Raw genomic sequence first — 25,137 nt, 5'->3', positions numbered from 1 at the left:
TCCCTATCATAGAGGACACAGTCTCCCCCATACACTTCCTGTCACAGTGGGAACTGCACTATTCTTATTAAGCTGGAAATAAATTCCGGGAAGCCAGTCTAGGTGTATGACAGTCCTCTTCTGGGCATTCTCCTTGGGGGCTGTCTGGTAATCCTGTTTCTGATTCTTTTTTTAAATATAGTTTTAAATTTTATTTATTTATGTTTTTTTAAGGTATGAGTACTCTGCATGCCAGAGAAAGCTTCAGATCCCATTATAGATGGTTGTGAGCCACCATGTGGTTGCTGGGAATGGAACTCAGGACCTCTGGAAGAGCAGCCAGTGCTTTTAACCTCTGAGCCATCTCTCCAACCCTGTTTCTGACTCATGATGTGTTCTTTAGTTTAGTTTTAATCTGTAATTGAATGTATAAATTCCTACTATTCATTTTCCTTGTGTGTGTGTGTGTGTGTGTGTGTGTGTGTGTGTGTACTCACATGTACGTGCCTGTGAAGATCAGAGGTAAACCTTGGCTGTAGCTCCTCCAGTGCTACCCACTTTATTTTTTGAGACACAGCCTTTCCCTGCCTGGAACTCTCTATTAAGCTAAGATGGCTGGCCAGCCAGTCCCGTGGATTCGCCTGTCTCTCTTCCCCTAGTGTGGGGTTATACGTGTTCTACCACACTTGACTTGTGTGGTACTGGGGATTGAGCACATGTCCTCATGCTTGCATAGTTAATACTTTACCAATGAAGCTAGCTCCCAAGCCCCATAGCTTTCTTTTATTGCAGGAAATGAGACCAGCTGTCTTGTTATCATTCATTTACTCATTCATTCATTCATTCATTCATTCATTCATTCATCATCCATCCGTTCACCCCAGCCTATGTGGCTGCTATGCTGCATCCTACAATGTGTCAAATGGCATTGCCCACTAGGAATTCAAAGAACAAAGGGCATACTCAGAACACAGGTCTGTTTGGTGTTGTATTCACTTTATTTTATTTTTTTAAATCTCATTTCCTTCCTTCCTTCCTTCCTTCCTTCCTTCCTTCCTTCCTCCCTCCCTCCCTCCCTTCTTTCTTCTTTCTTTCTTTCTTCCTCCCTCCCTCCCTTCTTTCTTCTTTCTTTCTTTCTTTCTTTCTTTCTTTCTTTCTTTCTTCCTCCCTCCCTCCCTCCCTCCCTCCCTCCCTCCCTCCCTCCTTCCTTCTCTCTCTCCCCCCCCCCCTCTTTCTTTCTTTCCTGGAGCCTCATGCTGGTCAGGGTCCAGAATTCCTGTTGAATGCTCCCAGGGAGGCTGCCCATGACAAGCTGTATCAGAGAATGTTCCACATACTTGCTTTTCCCTAGACTCTGCTATTCCTGGAGGGCAACACCCAACCATAGTCCAGCCACTTTGTGGACTAATAATTAGAAAAGAAAGAGTGAAAAAAAAGGAGGAGAAGGAGCAAGGGGAGGAGGGGGAGGAGCAACAGGAGAAGGGGAGACAGAGGAGGGGAGGAGCAGGTGGGGGGAGACAGAGGAGGGGAGACAGAGGAGGGGAGACAGAGGAGGGGAGGAGCAGGTGGGGGGAGACAGAGGAGGGGAGACAGAGGAGGGGAGGAGCAGTAGCTGTGAGTGACTGTGTTGGGACCTTTGGAAACTCTGGTGGTGAAAGGCAGAGCCAGGCTGGCACTTCCCCTTTCTGCACAGTGAGGCTGAGGCGCTGGGGCCAGACTAGTTGTCTCTGGAGAGCCTGAAGCAAGGATGGATCAAGAGACTGTGGGCAATGTTGTGCTCTTGGTCATTGTCACCCTCATCAGCGTGGTCCAGAACGGTAAGGGGAGCCCTCCCCCAGGGAGAACGGTGTTGTGAGTCAGGCATACACAGTTCTGTGTGCACAAGGACCCCGCATCTCTGCTTCTCCGGACTTGAATGTGTAGGGGTGGGGGGCCTCTCTCTGTGAGTTTGGGTTTTCCTCCTCCTGGACCTTCTTTTGCTTGAGTGGTGATGACGAGTCGTGTTTACAGAGGAAAGACAGCCACCTGACCCAAGTGTCTGCAGTTGGTGTATGGATACGGAAGGGTGGAAGGCAAGGGGCCTAGAGAGAAAACACGGGGTATGTGTTCATTCGGGTGCTGGGCTGAACCGACTATTCTGCAGGGCAACTGAGATCACCTGTCATCTGTGTGTGTATGGGATCGGGGCGTTGATTTGAGATTTATAAATGGGAGGGCACCTTATCATTATTTTACTTCTGTACTTAAAAAAGTTCTTTTGGAGAAACATTCAAAAACATACTGTGTGTGTGTGTGTGTGTGTGTGTGTGTGTGTGTGTGTGTGTGTGAGAGAGAGAGAGAGAGAGAGAGACTGGGGATAGAACTCAGGTCCTTGTATATTCTGAGTAAGTAGGTAAGTTCTCTACTGTTTATCTATATCCCAGCTCTTTGGTGTACAGCTTTACACACACACACACACACACACACACACACACACACACACACACACACGCACACACACACAAATCTATCTATGGATTGATGTATGTATGTATGCATCCATCATCTGTCTTTCTGTCTGTCTCTCATCTCTTATCTGTCTATCTGGGGAAACAGCCCTGTTTCTTAGCATTGCTATTAACCTCATTAAAAACTCGGAGAGGGAATGAGTAGCTTATTTAGGCCACTACTTCCTCAAACCTCTGCTGTCTCATGCAGGCGCTCTTGGCTCGGTAAATTGACAGGGAGGAGTAAGTAGCCCATCTACACACACCCACGGAGACCTTGCTTGGCACTAGGCGGTGGCCAGGGGCCCCGATGATAGGACAGTACGCAAGGCTGCCTTCTAGGAACAGTGAAAGCAGGACTCCTCCAGTCTCCTGAAGACAACTGTGTGGGGACAGAGACTGCTTGCTCAGCCCTGGGGAGGGGCTCCCCTCTACCCTGTCCCCTGTACCTGACACTGTGCCTTGTGGGCATCAGTGCGCAGGCAACTGTATCCTCTCCCCTGCCAATGCAGCTGGAACTGGGCTCAACAGGAAGTTCAAGTTCACTTTTCCCATCGTCCTCTCAGCTCAGAAATGAATCAGGGGAACCCGCGAGGCTCCTGGTTAGACTGGAGACCCCTGAGTGGTAGGCAAGCAAATGAGCGGGCTGTGCCATCACAGCCCCCACACCACTGCTTCCCCTCATCCCCCCACCCCTGCCCCCGAGGAGCCTGGTAGAACAAGGTGGAGACAGAGCATCATGGTGCCGATGTTGGCACAGAGTCATTTCACCTGTGCTCAGGGACGGGAGAGGCCGCTGCCCTGTACAACGATGCCGCACCGTGGCTTTGGGTAAGCCGTGCTCTCCTGTGAGGGAGGAGCCTGAGAGACCAAGTGAGGCTGAAAGTCATCTGTGAGGACCTTCTGTAACTGCTGGAGATGCCTGTTTGGGATGAGGATTCTTTAAATAACTTCAGACCCAGTACTGGTGCTGACCTGTAAATGAGGCCAACACTAAGTTCTAAGTTCAGCCTCTCTTTGCAAGTCTAATGAACTCTGGGCTTCATCTATAAACCTGGGTGAGAAGAGCTAAAAAGATATGCAAAAAACCTATGCTTTTCATCCTCCATGCCAAAACACCACTTGGAAAACTTCCTGTTAGTCAGAAAATGTTTCCATGGTACTGAGTATTGAACACTGTTTGTGTGCCAGATAAGGATGTGCAGTGGCTGGCTCCACTTCCTCAGTGACCCCGAGAGCCTGGTTTTCTGAGGATGGGCAGTGCCCAGCCTGCCTGGTGTGACTTCCCCCTTCTGCCTTCAAACACTTTAGTCATCAAGACGTTTGGACTTAAGGCTTGAGCCAGCAGAATGCCGATGGTGAGGCCAGGCCAAGCTGAGAAACCCAGCCCGGAATCATCCAAGCCCAGCTGCTTTGCCAGCACGGCTGCGGAGGAGCCTCTGCCCTCTCCTGCCAAGGGGCCAATAGCTCTGTCACCAGGTGAACCTGGAAAACATGCAGATTGTCTCTAACTTGCTGTGTTGGCCAGTTTAATGTCAATTCCACACAAGCTGGGGTCATCAGAGAGGAGGAGCCTCCACTGAGAAGATGCCTCCATAAGACTGGGCTGGAGGCAAGCCTGTAGGGCATTTTATTAATTAATAATTGACAGGGGAGGGCCCAGCCCATTGTGGGTGGTGCCATCCCTTGCCTGGTGGTCCTGGGTTCTATAAGAAAGCAGGCTGAGCAAGCCATGAGGAGCAAGGCAGTGAGCAGCACCCCTCCATGGCCTTTGCATCAGTTCTTGTTTCCAGGCTTCTGCCCTGTTTGAGTTCTGGTCCTGACTTCTTCAGGGATGAACAGTGCTGTGGAAGTGTAAGCTGAATAAACCCTTTCCTCCCCAACTTGCTTTTTGGTTACGGTGTTTCAGCGCAGCGATAGAAACCCTGACCAGGAACTTACTATGGTTTCACTCTTGACTTTTCAGTTGTATCAGGGTGTAAAAGGCTGCCTACAGAACCATTCCATCTTTCACTTTTAGTGGGACATACATGGATTACGTGAAAGTATTGCAAAATAAGCTTTGTGTTATATACTGGAAGTATCCTGAGCACATTCAAGATCGTCCAGGCTGAGCTGTAGCACTGAGCAGGTTAGGTGTATTAAATGTATTTTTGACTTAAGATATTTCTTACTTAGGGTGGATTTATTGGGAAAGCAACTCCATCAAAGTAGAGAAGCATCTATTCGGGAAAAGTGATACAGGAGTCCCGGGGGAAGAGGGTGGGTGAGGAGGGCTGTCCTGGACATGGGGACAGCGAACACAGGAGGGCTGTTCCCGCAGCCCAGGGAGTGATGAGAAAAAGTGGGAGGAGTTAGCCTCCTCCTCTCCCCCTCCACCACAGAGCACCTTCTTCCTTCCTGGATTCTTTCTAAAATGAAGACCACAGGGGAATGGTTCTCAACTTGTGGGTCACAATCCCCAGAGGGGGTCACATATCAGCTATCCCACACATCGGACATTTACATTGCTATTCATAACAGTAGCAAAAATACAGCTATGAAGTAGCAATGAAATAATTTTATGGTGGGGGTCTCCACAGCAGGAGAAACTGCATTAAAGGGTGGCGGCGTCAGGGAGGTTGAGAACCACCGCCATAGAAAAGCTCCTGGTAACGCCGGCCACGGTGCTATTAAAACAGCCTCATAGAAACTATTTTTCTGTGGACCCGTGGCTGTTACTCTGCTGGTTCCTGTTCACGTGATGGTGAACTGGAATCTCTAAACACAATGGACTGTTCTAGATACTCCGTGTAAGCATGTAAGACACTCCTTGTTCTCAGCACGTAGCTCTGACCAGGACCAGCAGTTTCTCTAAACCTGATGGACTGTTCTAGATCCTCAGCCTCTTTGACTCTTGGCTCAGGTGCTGCATTCTTCTTGAGCTTGGGCCTCCCTCTGGGAATCCTATGCTCTACACGTCTGTGGCCTTTTACTAGTCTGTCTGTCGTCTGTCTGTCTGTCTGTCTCACTCATCTCAGTATCTCAGGTTGGCCTCAGACTTACTGTATACCTGAGGATGACCCTGAACCCCTAAAGTTTTTACCTCCTGAGTGCTAGGATTAGAGGTGTCTGTCACCATGCTTGGTATTATGTGATGCCAGGGATCAAACTCACGGCTTTGGCAAACCCTCTGCTGACCAAAACTACAACTCCAGTCCATGATGGAGTAGAACCCAGGGACTTTCAGGTGCTGGGCAAGTGCTCTTCCACTGGGCCACACTCCAGCTCCCTCCAGCTCCTTTGTCTCTAGCTTTGTACATTACACATTTGTATTCTAGAAGTTTTATGTACTGGCTAACTGTCTCCCCTTTTTGTTAATAAAACATGAGCTCCTTGGGGCCAAGGATCTCAGTCTATTTTGTTTTCAGATTCAAGCTAAACATCTGGTTCATGGTAACAGACAACAGACAAATCTTTAAAATAAATAATAATTCACTGGAGATGGCTGAGCTGTTAAGAGCACTGGCTGCTTTTGTAGAGGACTCTAGTTCAATTCCCAGAACCCACATAGTGGCTCACAACCATCTGTAACACCAGGTTTCGGGGGATCTGATGCTCTCTTCTGGTATCCATGGGCACTGTATGCATGTGGTACATAAACATACATGCAAGGGAAGAACCTATACACATAAAATAATAGAGTAATCTATATAATTGGGAAATTATCCCTTATAAAGTAATCATTCTTAGCCTCATTTGTAGTTCTGCTGGGTCCTGATTCCCAGCTCAGTCCATCTGTCCTGAGCTGGGCCTGCTGAACCACACACACAGTTCTTGTCCTGAGCTAGGCCTGCTGAACCACACACACCGTTATTGTCCTGAGCTAGGCCTGCTGAACCACACACACAGTTCTTGCCTTTGCATAAGCTTCTCCACTCAAGCTCAAGTGATTCCTGTTACATCCCTTGCTCCCTACAGCCATCTGCAAATTCCTGCCCAGTCTTCAGATTTTAATTTAGGTATCATTTTCTCTAGATATCCTGTGGCATGACCAATAAATTAAGCTAGTGGGCTTGACCCTTCTGAGCCATTCTGTGGAATCATTGTCAATATTTTTCAACTGTGAGTTTCTTAAGGCCAGGCTGTGTGTGCCTTGCTTGCTGCCTTGTCCCAACACCAAATGCATCGATGATGGAACCGATGCTGAACACATTCTCGCTAAGTGACATTTGTGGTGGGGAGGACATGGAGGCCTGTTTGGACACCAAATCCAGGAAGCATGCCTATGTGTTAGGAAAACAGTTAGAGAACAGGCTCCTGAGTGTGCCTGCTTATGAACCACATCCAAATCTTTCCCTCTGGCAGCATTCTTCGCCCACAAGGTGGAGCATGAAAGCAAGACGCAGAATGGAAGAAGCTTCCAGAGGACGGGGACTCTTGCCTTTGAGCGGGTCTACACTGCCAAGTGAGTTCACACTCTGATGCTGCTAATAGTGGGGACACGGGCATGCAGGAATGAGACTGTCCTCCAGGACACATCTGCCTCTGCCAGCCTTCAGAGTGTTCAGGAGGCAGGCTTCTGGGAAGGTTGGACTTCACTTGGAAGGCTTCTGGATGCCCTTCCTCATCTTGAAGATCACAAGCCTTAGAGGAAGGAAGTGGGGCGGGGGAGGGAGGAATGGGCTCTATGATCCAGAAACACCCAGGGACCAGTTTCCTGTGAGTGTTGAAGCTCTTCATCGCAAGCCAGCTGTGATCCACAGCAGTCCTAAAGCAGGGGCAGTCTGGAGGTGACATCAGTGAGTTTTATAACACAGGGTCCCCTTGAGTAACCAAAATGAGAACAGAAAGACGGAAGCTCTGAGTAATATATTCCCCTGCCCTCTTGCCTTGCCTTTTGAATAGCAAAGCTGTTGGCAGACACCTGAATGGCCTTGGAAAGAGGTTTGTGGGGTTCTATTTGGCTCACAACCCTGAGAAGACATTCCTCAAACATGATCTTCCTTTATGCAGAATATATTTAAACAGGGGTCAGCTGGGCATGCTGGTGGCCAGAAGGGCAGGCTCCCTGCTTTGAGGTAGGGCTACTTTGAGAGAGGGTGTCAGTTCCAGCCCTAGGGGTGACTTTGATTCTTCCAAGGGAAAGTCACGGCCATCCAACAGTAGGATCAAAGCCAGGGACTCTCTAGGAAGGTCAGGAGGCTCTGTAAGGGGCCCCTGCAGACCTGTGCGAGCAGCTTGGGGTGGGGGGCTCCCACTCAGCTATCATTGGCTTCTTGTGAACTAAACTGATTCCGGGGGTGAGGAAAGGTTGGATCTCAGGAATGAATACATCTTCCCTCTCGTAGATGCCATTCACTCTTTCTGTGAGGCATAGGGTGTGTGTAATTCCAGGGAGGGTCTTCCCATTGATATTTCCCAGCCTTGGCTCCCTTTGCCCCTAAGCTTCTAAATTGGTGCATGCCTTGTCTGGAGCACTCACCGTTCCTTTAGGAGTCCCCACAGAGCACTCGTAGATGCTCGATTTCCATCCCACCTGCCTGTTCCTTCACAGCAGACACTCCTGCCAGCTGAAGGAAATACTTTGCTGAAGTACCCACAGGGAGATTTCTTTGTTAGGATTTAGACCTTGGCTTTGTTAATCCTCAGTGTCAATGTAAGACATTAAAAGACGTGGGTTAAAAGGCATTACAGACCCATTTGAAGAAGAGCAGAGAGAATGTATAGGTTGACATCAATGTATCTGCACCATTTTCTGTGGAGATGACACAAAAGGGGCCCTCAGAAATGTCGTGAGCAAGAGATGTAAAGGTATATCTCTGATCAGGGGTGGAGACAAAATTGTGGGAAGAAAACCACAGTTTCTAGCAGTGGGGGTGAGCAGTGTCCTTCTGCCCTGATAATTACTTTCTTACAGTGACACTGAGTTTTTACAGATGCCTCAATCTTCCAGTGAGAAGCTGCAGTGGGTGGGCCCGCACATTCTTAGAAGTTAAGTTCCCACTTTGCTGGCAACGCACAGGGAACAGAGCATCCTGGGCAATCTTGATTCTTTCCTTTTTTGACACACAGTCTCACTGTGTAGCCAAGGCTAGCCTCAAACGTGTGGTCCTCGTGCCTGTGCCCTGCCCAGTATTGGGATTCCAGGCATGTACCACCATGCTGGGTCTTAGCTGCCTCATCTCTGCCACTTCCCCCTGCTAGAGAGATAGCTTTGTTTTCTATGATCCCGGTGCTGCTCGCCTCCAAGTTGCACAAGTACCCCGAGGCTGGTGGTTGAGCTGCACAGTTGGGGAGAGTGGCTTAGAAACCCTGCGATTGTGTGGAGGTTCCAAAGAGAAGGATGTGTGCAAGGTGAGTATCGGGTGGTTGTTGTGTTTGGGGACCCAACCATGAAGACACTGCACCTGGACTTCCAAGTCCCGGTCTTTACCACTCAGCCCTCCTGAGAGGTGGAGGGGAAGGGGCAGACAGGGAAGTTGTGTGGAGTGGTAGGAAGTTAAGACCCAGGGGAGAGAACTTTCTCTAAGATAGAATTGCTCAGACACTGTTGTGGTTCTGTTACAAAGACCACTTCCTCCCTTGGCCAACAAGCATTTGTGCATGCGTATGTAGGCTGCATAAGGGGCTGGAGCTCTGTACAGCAGGATCCTGGCAAGGTCCAGGCGTACCCTGGCTGTTTGCCTGTGCCAGGTGACCACCAGGAAGGTGCTGAGGATGAATAGAAAGCCACACCAGCAGTCTCTTCTCCAGGGCCCCCCAAAGCACTAAGAAGAGGTAGAAGAAGAAAAGAGGATGTCTTTAAAGAGTCACTTATTTTTATGTGTTGAGTGATTGGCCTGCCTGTATGTATGTGCACCATGTGTGTGCAGTGACCATGGTGACCAGGAGAGGGCATCAGATCACTGGAACTGGAGTTACAAATGGCTATAAGCTTCATGTGGGTGCTGGGAATCAAACCTAAGTCCTTTGCAAAAGTAGCCAGTGCTCTTAACCTATCAGCCATCTCTCTACCCCAAGAGCATGTATTTAACCTTGCTATCTAAAATTTAGGATGTTAATCCGTATCTGTTGTTAACACACAGAATGACATTAGTATACTATACATACGTACATGCATACATACACACACATCTATACATACAGCATATTACACTATAAGCTATATACAATTTATACACAAATATATCTGTCATAAGTTGTAAGACCCAGATTTTTTTTTTCTTTTCGAGACAGGATTTCTCTGTGTATCCCTGACTGTCCTAGAACTCACTCTGTAGACCAGGCTGACCTTGAAGTCACAGATCCACCTGCCTCTGCCTCCCAACTGCTGGGATTAAAGGCATATGCCACCATCATCCTTATAAGACCCAGATTTTTGTTGGTGAGTGTAGGATCATGAATATTTTGAGATCTTGGCTATGAAGGAAATAACCTGAAAGACAATGATATTTACTGATGGACATAGAAGCCCCAGGCACATTATTTTAGCATGAGCTGTGACTGCCGAGATATAGATAGATTGAGAGTCTGGGACAGTGGATGATCACTTGACCCAGCCAACATCAGTAGGTGAGATTCCTCCACGGACGGCTGTCTGACCACTAGGGCAGTGCTGAGCCAGAGCTTTCTGGATACAATGAGCTGGACCTTGGCTCTTTCACATGTGCAGGATGCAGATCAATGCGCTGGTCTTAGAGCATCAGCACAGCTAGTGAGCTTGAGTTCAAGTTTGACTTTGGGAGGAAAATCCGAGTTAGCTGACTGTGGGTTCTTCCTCGGGAGTGAGCGCAGGTAAGCATAGCTGTGGCATGGGATGGCTGTCCGGAGATGTGTAATTTCCTGAAATGTGTCTATGCTTCCACGTTCATGAGTGATTAATAAATGACACAACAAAGAACACAGTACTTCCTGGTGATGCCAGAGAGGCTCCAAAGGGCAGTTCACCAAGAGAGGGAGTGGCATAATTAACCCCGGAGATTCCCCTTGCTGCTCACTTTTTGTCAGAACACATTCGGAAAAATGTCACGATACTCCGGCATCTCTTGGTGTCCACTGTGGGCTCATTTTTTTTTTTTCAAGCAGTGTATAGTAATCTAAAGCCACTATATCTACAAGGAGCCTGACTGGTGTCGATAGTATGATTAGCTCTTATTCATGGTGCTTCTTTACTCCAATGTAATCCAAACAATCTAACAGAATTCTAAAGTGTTTCTCTATCATATTTCCAGAGGTGGGAAAAAAGGAAAGATAGCCCAGGGCCTCTCCATAAACCGGTCAGATTGTGGGGCTTCCACTTTACAGCATGGTGACTCATTGCAAGACCAGCCGAGCGGCTCTGCTTAGACCTGAGTGAGGGTCACGAGGGGATTGCCAGTTCTGTTTTGAGAGAGAAAAGATACAAGGCTCCTCAAAAGGAAAAGAAATGCATGGGTACTATGGGGGGGCATGGTCATTCAGATGTACCGACTCTACGTGGAACATGTCTCATTAGGAAGAAGGTAATTGGAATATAGGCAGGAACAGCGGGAAGCCTGCTCCAGTCATTGGACAGTCCTCTCTCAGGTAGACTCCCAGGTGGCTAGGGACCCTCCCCTTTCCATCACCGAGCCAGAATCACTATTTCATGGGCTGTGGAGACAGCTCAGGCAGCGAGTGATTGCTCTGCATGAGGACCGGAGTTTGAGCCCCAGCAACCCTGTGAAAGAAAAAAGAAAAGAAGAGGGAACTGGGTGTAATGGTGTAAGCTTGTAGCCCAGCGCTGGGGAGCAGAGACAGGCAGATCCCAGTGCCGGGGAGGCAGAGACAGGCAGATGCCAGCACTGGGGAGCCAGAGACAGGCAGATCCCAGCACTGGGGAGCCAGAGACAGGCAGATCCCAGCACTGGGGAGCCAGAGACAGGCAGATCCCAGCACTGGGGAGCCAGAGACAGGCAGATCCCAGCACTGGGGAGCCAGAGACAGGCAGATCCCAGCACTGGGGAGCCAGAGACAGGCAGGTGTCAGCGCTGGAGAGCCAGAGATAGGCAGATCCCAGCGCTGGGGAGGCAGAGACAGGCAGATCCCAGCTCTGGGGAGGCAGAGACAGGTAGATCCCAGTGCTGGGAAGGCAGAGACAGGAAGATCCCAGTGCTGGGGAGGCAGAGACAGGCAGATTTCAGGGCCTTACAGGCCAGCCTAATCCACAAGCTCCAGACTCAATCAGAGACCCAGGACACCAACCCCTGTGCTCCACACACACAGGTGCTCACATGCACATGTGCACACATGCACACCAACATGCACATCCCCTCCTAAAGCAGACAAAGTATGATGATCGGGCTGAAGCAGAGAGAAGTCCTTGTTACTAATGTCAAGTCAGCTGACACTGTTTGCTGGTAACCAGGCAGAAGAGTTTTCCCTGCCTTCCTGGAGCTGGGAGATGGATCTCCATCTCTCAACCCGGAGGCTGTGGTGTTGCGACTCTACTGATAAGTGGGTGTAGAAACAGTGCGGCCACCCCAGGCTACTGCAGTTTAACTGTGGACCCATCTATTGAGTAAGTCAGGAACTGCAAACATTGTGTGAGGACTTCCTGCCCTTCGGAATTCTGGGTTCACCAGACCTGTGGAACTTGTAAGGGTGCAGATCACCACCTCATGAGACGACTGGGTTCTGCACTGTGTGCTGTGCCTAGTTTGAGGCTGTCTCCAGGAGAGGAGACATGGGTCTGTCACCTAGGGCATTCACTTACTTCTCCAGTGAAAGGCTCCTTTGACTATAGAGGGACATAAAGGTCCTCGTGGCTGGGAAAGGACAACCCGACATCTCTAGGCTCTCTATACCATATGGATCAAGGGTGATTGATTAATCCAGATGTATTATCCAGCTGTGCTGGTTAATTTTTTTTGTCAACTTGACACAAGCTAGAGTCTTCTGGGAAGAGGAACCCCAAATAAGAAAATGCCTCCATCATGTTGACCTGTAGGCAAGTCTGTGGGGACATTTTCTTAACTCATGATGGATATGGGAGGGCCCAGCCCACTGTGAGTGGTACTACCCCTAGGCAGGTGGTCTTGAGTAGTATAAGAAAGGCTGAGGGGGCTGGAGTGATGGCTCAGTGGTTAAGAGCACTGACTGCTCTTCTGGAGGTCCAGGGTTCAATTCCCAGCACCCACATGGCAGCTAACAACTGTCTGTAACTCCGAGATCTGACACCCTCACACAAAAATACGTGCAGATATACATGTAGACAAAACAGCAATGTACATAAAATAAAGATAAATTATTGGGGCTGGGGATTTAACTCAGTGGTAGAGCGCTTGCCTAGCAAGCTCAAGGCCCTGGGTTCAGCTCCGGAAAAAAAAGAAAGAAAGAAAGCAGGCTGAACAAGCCATGTAAACAAGCCCGTAAGCAGCACTCCTCCATGGCCTCTGCTTCACTTCCGGCCTCCAGGTCCTCTCCCTGACTTCCCTTCATGGATTATAAGCTATAAGGTGGAAAAATAAAATGCTTTTATCCCGAGCTGATTTGGTTATGAAGTTGTATCACAGCCAGAGAAAGCAAAAGCAAGCCAAGGTTCTCACTGTTATAACAAAACAGCCATCACAGGTAGTTTTGAAGTTTGAGGTTTGTTGGGATCATGGTTCTGGAGGTCCGAGTACAAGATCAGCTGACCCCATAGGGTCGGGCCAATGGTGAGGGCAGCATAGCCTGGATCACAGTGGAAAGGTGTTAGTCTGAGGGGTCATAGCTTAAGCCAGAGAAAGAAGGGAGGGGGGCGAGAGGGAGAGGGACAGTGGTGAGGGGAGAGAGTGTCCAGCAAAGCCTTTCAGGGCACATCTTCAGTGACCGCCCATAGGCCCATCTCCTGGAGGTCTGTAGCACTGCATTCTTGGGACCAGTGTGCAATGTGTGTCAGTATGTAGTGCATGTCATATACAGGGGGACTGTGCCCATACTCAAACAAGAACAGCAGACTTCTGAGTGGCTCTGAGGCATGAGACCCTAGCCAGAAGCAGCCTGAACATGGAATTTTGGCCTTTACCTACATAGCTTAAACCCTGCCAATCCATTGCTTCAAATTGCACCATGTGTGGAACCACCTGGAAGGCTTGCTAAGGCACGGATTGCTGAGCACCTTGCCCAGTTTCCAATGCCACACACCTGAGCTGGCACGTGCACTTGTGTATCTAACACATCCTCAGTTGCCTCGTTTACACAGTGAAAGAGTTCCAGGGTTTGGAGACAAACAGGCTGGCTGTGAGGACTTCTGGGATGGGGCCCACAAGAGAAACTCTGCATTAAACCCCTGACTTAGAACTTCAGAGGGCAGAGTTACTGCCGCGCTCTTCATTTTGTGGGTGAGGACATGGGACCCAGAGAGGCAGCTCTTGCCGAAGCTGGCTAAAGTCCCCCCAAGGCCCGAGTCCCAGTCAGCTGTTCTTTCCAGTCTCCTGTGGCTCCCTGAATACCTCTCCTAGTTCTAGTGTTTTCCATATTCATTGCAGTTTTTTTGGTTGTTGTTTGTTTTTTGAGTCATGGTTTCTCTGTGTAACATCCCTGGCTATCCTGGAACTCACTCTGTCGACCAGGCTGGCCTTGAACTCACAGAGATCTTTAATCCCACAGAGTGTTGGGATTAAAGGTGTGTGCCACCACTGCCCGGCTGCATGTAATTTTTTTAAATCCTAGTTTAGGGTCTACAAGCTGCACCCAAGAACACTTACTGTTTACATTGTGAAAAAGTTCCAGGGTTTGGAGACAAACAGGCTGGGTATGAATTCTGGCCTTCTTCAGGCCCCACTCCTGAGCTGGGAAACCCTAGAGAGTTAATCAGCTGCTCAAGGCATTGGTTTCTCCTCTGAATATGACTGTAGTTATGATAGGCAGAATAATGGTCCCTAACACACCCTATTCCTACGAGGCTGTCATTTCATTATATGGAGAAATGCAGGTTGGTTTTGAAAAAAAAAAATCTTTCCTGGCTCATGTAAGTCAGGCTTATTTGTTTATTTGTGTGTGTGTGTGTGTGTGTGTGTGTGTGTGTGTGTGTGTGTGTGTTCAGGTACCCAAAGATGCCAGAAGAGGATGTTGCATCCCTCCCTTGGAGCTGGAGTTGCAAGTGGTTGTGAGCCAATGGAGATAAATGCTGGGATCTAAAGTTGGGTCCCTTGGATGGGGAGCATCAAGAGCTCTTGGTAACCTAACCGGGCCTTCTCTCCAGACCCACAGATAGAATCTTCTAAACGAGGAGACAGGCTTTACATTTAGAAAGGCTCATTGGTCATCCTTGGCTTTGAGATGGGAAGGGGCCATGAGCCAAAGAATACTGGAGTATCCTCAGAGTCTGGAGAGTCAAGGCAGTAGCCGGCCCCTCCCCCTCCAGCCCCCAGGAGCTTCAGAGGGAATACAAATCTGCCCACACCTGAGCTACAGCTCAGGGAGATTCATTTCGGACTCTGTCGTCTGGAATGGCGACACAATGACTCCTTGACGTTTAAAGCCACTGAGGTGGTGGCCGAGTGTTACAATCGCTAAAGCAAACCCAGAGTCATCTAGTGCAGTCCCAGGAACGCTTACGAGGGAGAGGACAGATGGCACAGTGCCTGGCGTAGAGCGGCAGCATTCCCAGGGACTCTGGAAGCCTTCTCGCATCGGCTTTTGTGAATGGACCTTGGTTTCTTTAACGCTTTGAGGACCTGGTTTTCCACTGGCCTGCTGCTTCCTATGGGACACAGTTTTCCTTGGCTGGGCATTTTTCGCTCTGCCACACCTTGTCTGCGTTGCTCACTTGTTACTCCAAGAAGTGCATGGGCACCACCCACCACAGGAGCTCTGCCAAAGAAGCGCGGCCTCTGATCGGCCTCACCCAAGAGCAGAGTTAATGAATTCTGAGCATGCTCACTTGTTCCCACCATCTGCTCTCTCGGGGTAGGCGGAAGACAAGAGAGGGGCCTGTGACCGCTGCACAACGGGGATTATGCACTGGGGTCTTCAGGTAATTGTCAGGCCACACTGTAGTCACGTGCTTTCTGATTTCTTTCTGCCGTTTGCCCTACAGCCAGAACTGCGTCGATGCATACCCCACTTTCCTTGTGGTACTCTGGACTGCCGGACTACTTTGCAGCCAAGGTAACCGTTGACTTCTCTTTCTATAACGTGCAGGCTCTCAGGGGTTCAAAGAGCAGGCATTTTGTTGAATAGCCTTGACTGGACCTACAGCTCTTATCCGGGTTGCCCTGGAGAGGTGAGAGCCCTGGGGAGATTGTGTTCCGGGCATGCTCAGTGCAGGCGCAGTGTGGCGTGGTCATGCATCGTTAATGCTTGCTCCCTGGTGGCTGGTTGAGAGCGCTTCGCTGACAAGGATGGTTTAAGGCTAAATGTGACTCAGAATGTGTAAGCAGTGTTAGCTCAGATACAAGGGCATTGTAAATGAGAGCGCCAGAGGGCTCTATTTTGGGACTACCGCTGCTGGCTCTTGGGTTAATAAGCTCGCAGCACTCTGGCCTCGGGCCTGCATCTTCTGACCGGCTGGGCTCCAACCGAACCTGGGTGATCAGCTGCACACAGTCTTGATGTCAACAATCCTGAAGGACAGGTGGATTCCCAGAGGTGCTCTGCAATTAAATGGAGAAGGGATTCATATGCTCTTGGCTCTCTTTGGAGATGGAGCACCAGAAAGCCTTGGCCGAGACCTGCATTTGTCTGGTGGCGGCTCAGTGTGATTGGAGTCGCTTCAGTGGTCCAGCAAGGCCCATGCAGAAAGGCCAGAAGCAATCATTTGACAAACCACTGGATTATTATCATTTTCTACTGCTCTATAAAGTATGTCCAGTTAGTTTCCCTGTGGCCCTCGAGGGAACCAAGTTCGGGATTATTCAGCTGGTTGAGCCTCACGGGCAGGATCAGAGCCTGGGTGGCTCCTTCAGTTCCGACTTCCGGAGTTTCTCTAAGCATTCTTTTACTGGACTAATTTATATTGTAAATACACTTTCAACATTTATTGTATGCCAACTTTGTCCTGAATGTAGGAGGGTTAATAATACACAAAAGGACAGTTACAAAGTAGGTGGATGGGGGCTGGAGGGATGGCTCAGTGATTAAGAGCATTTGCTGCTTGTGTAGAGGACCAGAGTTCAGTTCCCAGCCCCTACTCTAGGCAGCTCACAACTGCCTGTGACTCCAGCTCTAGGGGATCTGACGCCCTCTTCTGATCTCTAGGGGTACTACATACACATACCCCCATATACATATACATCATATACTCATGCATCATATACATCATATACACATACACCATATACATACGCATCATATACATATGCATATACATATAATTAAAACAACAATAAAATTAATTCTTTTAAAAATTAAGAAGATAAGTAGATAGATGGATATGTTATTGCCAACAGTGAGACCTACTCCCACGAGCAGTAGAATGCCACACAGTCTCCTTTAGTGCCTTAATGGCTCTCAGTAGCTCATCATTTATTTTCCATTTTCGACCCTGAGTGAGATTATAAAAATGTATCTGGAATTATTAAAAAATCAAGTCAAGGAAAATCCATATGAAGAGGTATGAGTCTTGTTGAGTCTGGATGATGCTAGATAAATCTGCTGTTGCCTCTCCAGCTAGGTGAATACAAAGGGAGTCTGAGAGTATTCCAGAGCCCTGGAAATATGCATCTCTGTCAAAGCAAACATCCACATCGCCAGGCCTCAAACGCACCAGTCAGCTGTAGTTGAGCATTGTAATTTTTATGAATGCGGAGATCATATGAGTTGTTTAGCAGAAAGGAACCCCAGAGACTATTCTTTTCCAGACCTCTCACTTTAGAGACTATCCCAAGATCCAGAAGGACAAGTGGCTTATTTCATTTCATAATTTTAGAACCTAGATTTGTACCTGCTTTGTGGTTCTCATGGCTCGAGTTCCCCTTGGAAGGTCTCTGCTATTCCCTGCAGAAGGCAGGAGATTGGAATCCTTTCCATACCTGTTGCCCATCAGTTTATGTCCAGTTGAATTCCAACTGAAAGAGAAATAGGTCAATGAAAGTCCAAACGGGAAAACTTTATGCAAAGCAAATCATTAACAGTGATATAATTAATTGTGGCAGTCTTGTGACTTTTAGAAATTTGGACAGACTTTGAAGTTTGTTTTTTCTTCCCCCGCCTTTATACCTAGATGGTTTAAAAAATGGTTAATTTTATTTTAAATTCTGTGTCTGTGTGTCTGTGTATGTGTTTGTGCACATGAATGCAGTTGCCCCTGGAAGCCAGAAGAGGGTGTCAGATCCCCTAGAACTGGAGTTATAGACGGATGGGAGCAGCTGGCTTGTGTGCTGGGAATCAAACCCTGGTCCTTTGGAAGTGCAGCAAGGCTCTTAACCATTGGCTCATCTTTCCAGCCCCTCTCTCTATAGGTTCTCCCCTACTCCCAAGATACAGGGTTTCTCTTCATAGCCTTAGCTGTCCTGGATCTCACTCTGTAGATCAGGCTGGCATCAAACACATAGAGATCCACCTGCCTCTGCCTCCCAAGTGCTGGGATTAAAGGCGTGCACCACCACTGCCTAGGTTCTTTCTGGGTTCTTGACATGCATCCTAGGCTGACCTTGAACTCCCCTCAGACTCCCAAGTGCTAGGATTACAAGTATGAGCCCCCATTCCCATTGTGGGGTTTTTGGCTTTTCACAACCTATGTTTCCCTACTGTAAAATAAGACTATCATCTACTCACTCATGTTAAAGTCCTCATGTTGAGGAAGGGAAAGAAATGGTGTCCATAAAGCCCACAGAAGCTTCAACACAGTACAGTTGAGCCTTGTATCTATTGAGAACTTTGCTGTTTCTGGCTCACACACAAAGTATTACTTTTTTCCTGTTGAAAAGGGATTTATTTCAGCACACAATTCTAAGTTACACTCCTTTACAGGAGAGAGGTCACAGAGCTCGAGGGAGCTGGTCACGTAGCATCTGTACTTGCAGGGATGAAGAAATGCATGAGTGCTCAGTGTGGTTCCCCCACTTATAACCAGTCTAAGGTACCCCACCTAGGGAATGGTTCTGCCCAAAGTTAAGATGGATCCTCCCGCATCAACTAATATCATCAAAATGACTTTCCACAGGCATGCCCAGAGGTTCACCCCCAAGACAATTCTAAATTCTGAGAGGGGACAATACCAACCACAAAGGAGAAAATATGTATTCTGGCAAGTCTATCAAAAAAGTGTTACTTTTGTGGGGCTGGTTAAGAGCACTTGCTGCTCTTGCAGAGGACCTAGGTTCAATTCCCAGCACCCACGTGGCAGCTCACAATCAGCTGTAACTCCAGTTCCATGGGCTCTCTCTCTTTTCCTGGCATCTGTGGGTACTTCATGCAGATGGTGCATATACATACATGAAGGCAAAATTCTCATACATGTAAAATAAAAATGAATATTAAAAAAACTTTCAAAAGTGTTTCTTCTGTATGGTTCAAATTAACAATCGGAACTTGATAAATGTTACTGATGCTGCTGAAGGCAGTGATGTGGTTTTGAAATCAGAAAGACCTGCATGAAACTTGCTGGACTTCAGAAAACATTCATTTGGTAAATATTATGGAAAGCCTATATGCTCCAGGCACTCCAGCAAGTGCAGAGGTGATCCGGGAAAAGACAGTGTCCTTATGCACTTTCGGTTTTCACTTAGATTTCTTCTTCTGCAAAACAGAGACAGGAAAGCTCTCCCAACCAGTAAGTGGTTGTGGAGCCTGAGGTGCCTAGCTCCTGTGAGGGTCTCACTAATGGAAGCTGCTTTGGTGTTTGAATAATGCTGGGGGCCTTTCAAAGTGTTTTTACTCACATAGTCCTATTTACTCCCATGCTCTTTCTTAGAAGATAGAAAAGTTGTAACTAGTCTTTATCCTCACATAGTAGGAGAGCTGTGACCAACTGTGTCCTCACATAGTAGGAGAGCTGTGACCAGCTGTGTTCACACATAGTAGGAGAGCTGTGACCAACTGTGTCCTCACATAGTAGGAGAGCTGTGACCAGCTGTGTTCACACATAGTAGGAGAGCTGTGACCAGCTGTGTCCACACATAGTAGGAGAGCTGTGACCAGCTGTGTCCACACATAGTAGGAGAGCTGTGACCAGCTGTGTCCACACATAGTAGGAGAGCTGTGACCAGCTGTGTCCACACATAGTAGGAGAGCTGTGACCAGCTGTGTTCACACATAGTAGGAGAGCTGTGACCAGCTGTGTCCACACATAGTAGGAGAGCCGTGACCAGCTGTGTCCACACATAGTAGGAGAGCTGTGACCAGCTTTTGTCCACACATAGTAGGAGAGCTGTGACCAGCTGTGTCCACACATAGTAGGAGAACTGTGACCAGCTGTGTTCACACATAGTAGGAGAGCTGTGACCAGCTGTGTCCTCACATAGTAGGAGAGCTGTGACCAGCTGTGTTCACACATAGTAGGAGAGCTGTGACCAGCTGTGTCCTCACATAGTAGGAGAGCTGTGACCAGCTGTGTTCACACATAGTAGGAGAGCTGTGACCAGCTGTGTCCACACATAGTAGGAGAGCTGTGACCAGCTGTGTTCACACATAGTAGGAGAGCCGTGACCAGCTGTGTCCACACATAGTAGGAGAGCTGTGACCAGCTGTGTCCACACATAGTAGGAGAGCTGTGACCAGCTTTTGTCCACACATAGTAGGAGAGCTGTGACCAGCTGTGTCCACACATAGTAGGAGAGCTGTGACCAGCTGTGTTCACACATAGTAGGAGAGCTGTGACCAGCTGTGTTCACACATAGTAGGAGAGCTGTGACCAGCTGTGTCCACACATAGTAGGAGAGCTGTGACCAGCTGTGTTCACACATAGTAGGAGAGCTGTGACCAGCTGTGTCCACACATAGTAGGAGAGCTGTGACCAGCTGTGTTCACACATAGTAGGAGAGCCGTGACCAGCTGTGTCCTCACATAGTAGGAGAGCTGTGACCAGCTGTGTTCACACATAGTAGGAGAGCCGTGACCAGCTGTGTTCACACATAGTAGGAGAGCTGTGACCAGCTGTGTTCACACATAGTAGGAGAGCCGTGACCAGCTGTGTCCTCACATAGTAGGAGAGCTGTGACCAGCTGTGTTCACACATAGTAGGAGAGCTGTGACCAGCTGTGTCCACACATAGTAGGAGAGCTGTGACCAACTGTGTCCTCACATAGTAGGAGAGCTGTGACCAGCTGTGTTCACACATAGTAGGAGAGCCGTGACCAGCTGTGTTCACACATAGTAGGAGAGCTGTGACCAGCTGTGTTCACACATAGTAGGAGAGCCGTGACCAGCTGTGTTCACACATAGTAGGAGAGCCGTGACCAGCCGTGTCCACACATAGTAGGAGAGCTGTGACCAGCCGTTGTTCACACATAGTAGGAGAGCTGTGACCAGCTGTGTTCACACATAGTAGGAGAGCTGTGACCAGCTGTGTCCACACATAGTAGGAGAGCTGTGACCAGCTGTGTTCACACATAGTAGGAGAGCTGTGACCAGCTGTGTCCACACATAGTAGGAGAGCTGTGACCAGCTGTGTCCACACATAGTAGGAGAGCTGTGACCAGCTGTGTCCACACATAGTAGGAGAGCTGTGATCAGCTGTGTTCACACATAGTAGGAGAGCTGTGACCAGCTGTGTCCTCACATAGTAGGAGAGCCGTGACCAGCTGTGTTCACACATAGTAGGAGAGCCGTGACCAGCTGTTGTTCACACATAGTAGGAGAGCTGTGACCAGCTGTGTCCACACACAGGACCAGTTAAGCACCTGTTCTAGATCATCGTACTCATAGGAAGCTGGTGTTTTTAGCTCCCAACCCTAAATTTAGGATTTTATGTGGGTGACTGGAGTGCTGTCTACAGCTATTTCCCCAGATGTTGGAATGCAAAGAAAGCTTCCCTGTAGGGCCGGAAACCCCAGGTGCTCAGGGACCAATCTCAGAAGCGGGGCTTTGGTTCCCGTGGTGACCCTTTCCCTGCCTTCCTCCCCAGCTCATGGCCTCACACAGGGCCCTCTGGCTGCTTGAATCCAGCTTCCCATATCTAGGGATAGACATGTTATTCACATCACATGATTCTTAAGCAGGTACTCTGTAGCACGCCACAGAGCTGGTCAAGGTAATCTATTATTCCAGTACTCGCCCTCCACCCAGCACTTGGCTTTTATTTGAAGTGTATGTATGCTGGTTGCTTTTTGTCAGCTTGACACAAACCTAGATATATCTGGGAAGAGGGAACTTCACTGAGAAAAATAAGATTGATCTATAGGCAAGTCTGTGGAGTAGTATCTCGGTTAATGATTAATGGGAGAGGGCCCATGCCACATTGGTGGTGCCACCACCCACCCAGGCAGGTGGTCCTGGGGTGTATAAGAAAGTAGGCTGAGCAAGCCATGAGGAGCAAGCCAGTAAGTATTGGTCCTCCGTGGCCAAAGTGTCAGCTCCTGCCTCCAGGTTCCTGCCTTGAGTTTCTGCCCCACAACTTCCTTTGATGATGGATCCTGATGTGGAGCTGTAAGCTGAAATAAACCCTTTCTTCTCCAAGTTGCTTTTGGTTATAATGTTTTAGCACAGCAATAGAAACCCAAACGGAGACTGTGCAAGCCTCCGCTTTCAGAACCTGGGGTCTCTGATGGATTTTGTGAGCAAATGCTAATTGCTTAACCACTATTACTGTTGTGTGAAAAACGTTTTGGGAGACCGAAACTGATACGCGTGTTTTCATTTCTCTACTTAGTTCCTGCTGCCTTCGCCGGACTGATGTATTTGCTTGTGAGGCAAAAGTACTTCGTGGGCTATCTGGGAGAGAGAACCCAGAGGTAGGTCTCAGGGTGCTGAAGAACTTGATTGCGTGAATGCTTTCCTAGTAGGAGGGAACACCCTGTCTGCTGCTGAGAGCTCAATAGGATCTCCTTGGATGAAGGGAGGACAGGCTAGGACCCTCCTCCCCAAACTTTAAGGCTTTGAAAATAAAACTGGAGAGTTGCCTAGTTTTCCCATTAAATTTTCCCTTTACATAGCCTTGGCTCATAGGGGTGTTTTAGCATGCTGGGCTGTACATTGTTTGCAACGGCATACCAGCTGTTCTCTGTGGTGGAATCTGGGGCAGCAGTGACTTTTCAGGTCTGACTTCCCTGGCCTCTTATGAATTAAACATCTCAGCATCTGTCAAGAGAAATGAGACCTAAAGTTTGCACCTTACCACAGCTTCTCTTGAGTAATAGATCTGGGGACCCACAGGACCACTGAGGATACAAGATTTAGTAGTATACAAGTCTGAGGCTACAAATCAGTTCATTGCACTATCTACAGATGAGCCCGACCCAGCCCTCCTTCCTTTGACTATGCAACTCCCAACCCCTGACTACCTGATTCCATCCCTGGAATTCACGCTGTGGGGAGAATGGACTCCTTCAAGTTGCCTTGACAGCATAGGTACTGTGGCGTGTGCACACACACCATCAGTCAATCAATGCTAAAGAATTTTGAGAGAGACGGATCTAGTGACCGACATCTTCTGATAGCACCCCACTCCCCAAAAGCCTATCCAGCTGTGAACTGATGAGGTTGGTACCCTTGTGATCCAGTTATTTGTTCATAATGCCACCAACTGGAGACCCTTCAACACGTGGGCCTTTAGTGACATTTACTGTCCAAGCAGAAAGAGCCAGCTGGTTGAGTGTCTCAACTTCCATTGTCTGGGAGTTGCACAGGGAGCTTGTTGGAATGCAGGATCCTCTGTCCTGGTTTCAGAAGGACCTGGGAGTTTCAGTTCCCCACAAGCTCCCAGTAGATGCTGATGCTCTTAGTCCAAGGGGGACAGAGTAGGGAGGAGGCTGGCGCTCACTCAACTGCTGAGCAACTTTCAACCACTTGCTATGAGAATCTCTGCGGTTGCTTTCAACTACACAAAGTCCTGGTATGGAACTGTGGACGCTGGCTTCGGTTCCCTCGGTGACAGCCTGTGGCAGCGGGAGAACACCTGTCCTGCTGAGTTGGCTCTGCTCGGCCCTTCCCATGCCCTCGGCTGGTTCTTTACCGAGAATCTTAACAAACCATTTCACGGCCCTTTCCAGACAGCTCAGCTCCACTCAGATGGGCCCGGGACGGGCAAGCCAGGGTCTTGTAGAGGGACAGAGAATGTGGGTAGCCTTGCGTGCCCCTGGACAGTCACTTCTCATGAGGAATTGCCTCCTATCCCTGGCAGTTTAGAAAAGAGAGGCAAGGAGGGGATAGGGTAAAGGGGGAGGGGAGGGGGGGCAGTGGGGAAGGGGAGAGCAAAATCTTCCTTTTCTCTCACTCCTCTGGAATGTAAGAGCAGTTTCCATCACTGGGGGCTTCTCTTTCATTAGTGCAAATTTCTTCCTCATTTCTTCCTGGCAGCCTCAGGAGGGTAGGCTGAAGTGCCTCCTCTGACTTTTTAAAACCTTCTCCCCAGCACAGTCTCCATTACACCCAGCCTCTAGCATGCATGAGCCTTCTTATAGGCACTCTTGTCAGGGACCGCCCTGCAGAGGCTCTTAATGAGTCCATGGTGCTCCCAAGCCTCATTCAGATTGTCTGACCACTGTCAGGACCTGCCAGGATCCTGTCGTCATCAAGGAGCTGGAGTTAGGACACTAAGAGAACTCAGGGAAGCCAGTGCCACTGAACCCTGACGATGACAGGCTCAGAAGGTGGGCTCCTTCACCTGGCTCTGGAGCATGCTCAGTGGTGGATAGCAAAGGCACTTCCGCCATTGCTATGAAGGAAGAGGGTAAATGGAGCATGGCTGAGTAAATGAGTTAGACTTTGAACCCCGTGTGTCTGGAAGCGGCAGCCTTTTGGGGTGAAATGGGTGTCATTTGTTTGTGTCTACCCCCCTTCCCTCTTCTTCTGCAGCACCCCTGGCTACATATTCGGCAAGCGGATCATCTTGTTTCTGTTCCTCATGTCCCTTGCCGGAGTACTCAACCATTACCTCATCTTTTTCTTTGGAAGCGACTTTGAGAACTACATAAGAACTGTAACCACAACCATCTCGCCTCTGCTTCTCATCCCCTGACTGCTGGATACAGAGTGGGGCAATCACCTGATCAATAGAGAGGCATTAGAACTCAACCCTGTGACGTCTCTGCTCCTCCTCAGCTGGAAATGCTGTAAATCCAGCGGCCCTCTGGGTCCCACAGCGTCAGTTAACCTTGCTTTTCCAGGAAGAAAATACGTTTGTGTCAGCTCCGCCCCTTGAGCGTGGCAGCGGCCCAGGATTTATCACCTCACTCCATCTATCACTTCTCCTGGCTCATCTTGCTCTCTGAAGGTGTCTTGTGACCAGACATTTGTTTTCCTAAAATAAAATACAGACATAGACAAACTTTTGGCTGATGGCTCAGTTTGGGGGTAATATTTCTGTATTAACTACAAGTGTTCCTTCAGTCTACACAATATTAAAATCACAATATCCTATTATGGACACCTAGGTCTTTAAGAGTCTTTTATTGACCAAGTATCTTCCCCCACCCCATATTTGGACTAGGTTGGCATCTTACATCACTAGTGTCATGCCCAACATTTATTACGTGGTACAGTTTAAATGTGCTCTAAGAATTGAAGATATCAGGCCCATCCTAAGCCAAATGTTGGCTGACCAAATGAATAAATGAATGGATGGATTCATGAGTTACTCACTAGTCAG

The 25,137-nt window shown here is 48.6% G+C and overlaps 1 protein-coding gene across 2 annotated transcripts; it reads left to right on the top strand.

Moving 5' to 3' along the window:
* The first annotated feature begins 1,662 nt into the window (after positions 1-1,662).
* LOC118572478 (arachidonate 5-lipoxygenase activating protein) lies at positions 1,663-24,817 on the top strand. 2 transcript variants are annotated; one of them, XM_036172137.1, is made up of 5 exons: positions 1,663-1,796; positions 6,813-6,912; positions 15,490-15,560; positions 22,201-22,282; positions 24,345-24,817. In XM_036172137.1, the coding sequence occupies exons 1-5, from the start codon at positions 1,727-1,729 to the stop codon at positions 24,505-24,507; spliced, it is 486 nt and encodes a 161-aa protein (XP_036028030.1). In that variant the 5' UTR covers positions 1,663-1,726; the 3' UTR covers positions 24,508-24,817. The 2 variants fall into 2 exon arrangements, with proteins under 2 accessions (XP_036028030.1, XP_036028031.1); XM_036172138.1 differs by lacking the exon at positions 15,490-15,560 and having other exon boundaries at positions 24,345-24,518.
* The last annotated feature ends 320 nt before the right edge of the window (positions 24,818-25,137 follow it).

The sequence above is a fragment of the Onychomys torridus genome, chromosome 22, assembly GCF_903995425.1.
Source record: "Onychomys torridus chromosome 22, mOncTor1.1, whole genome shotgun sequence".
NCBI lineage: Eukaryota > Metazoa > Chordata > Mammalia > Rodentia > Cricetidae > Onychomys > Onychomys torridus.
Note: the sequence above shows the minus strand (reverse complement) of the source record. Positions and strands in the feature narration are given on the sequence as shown.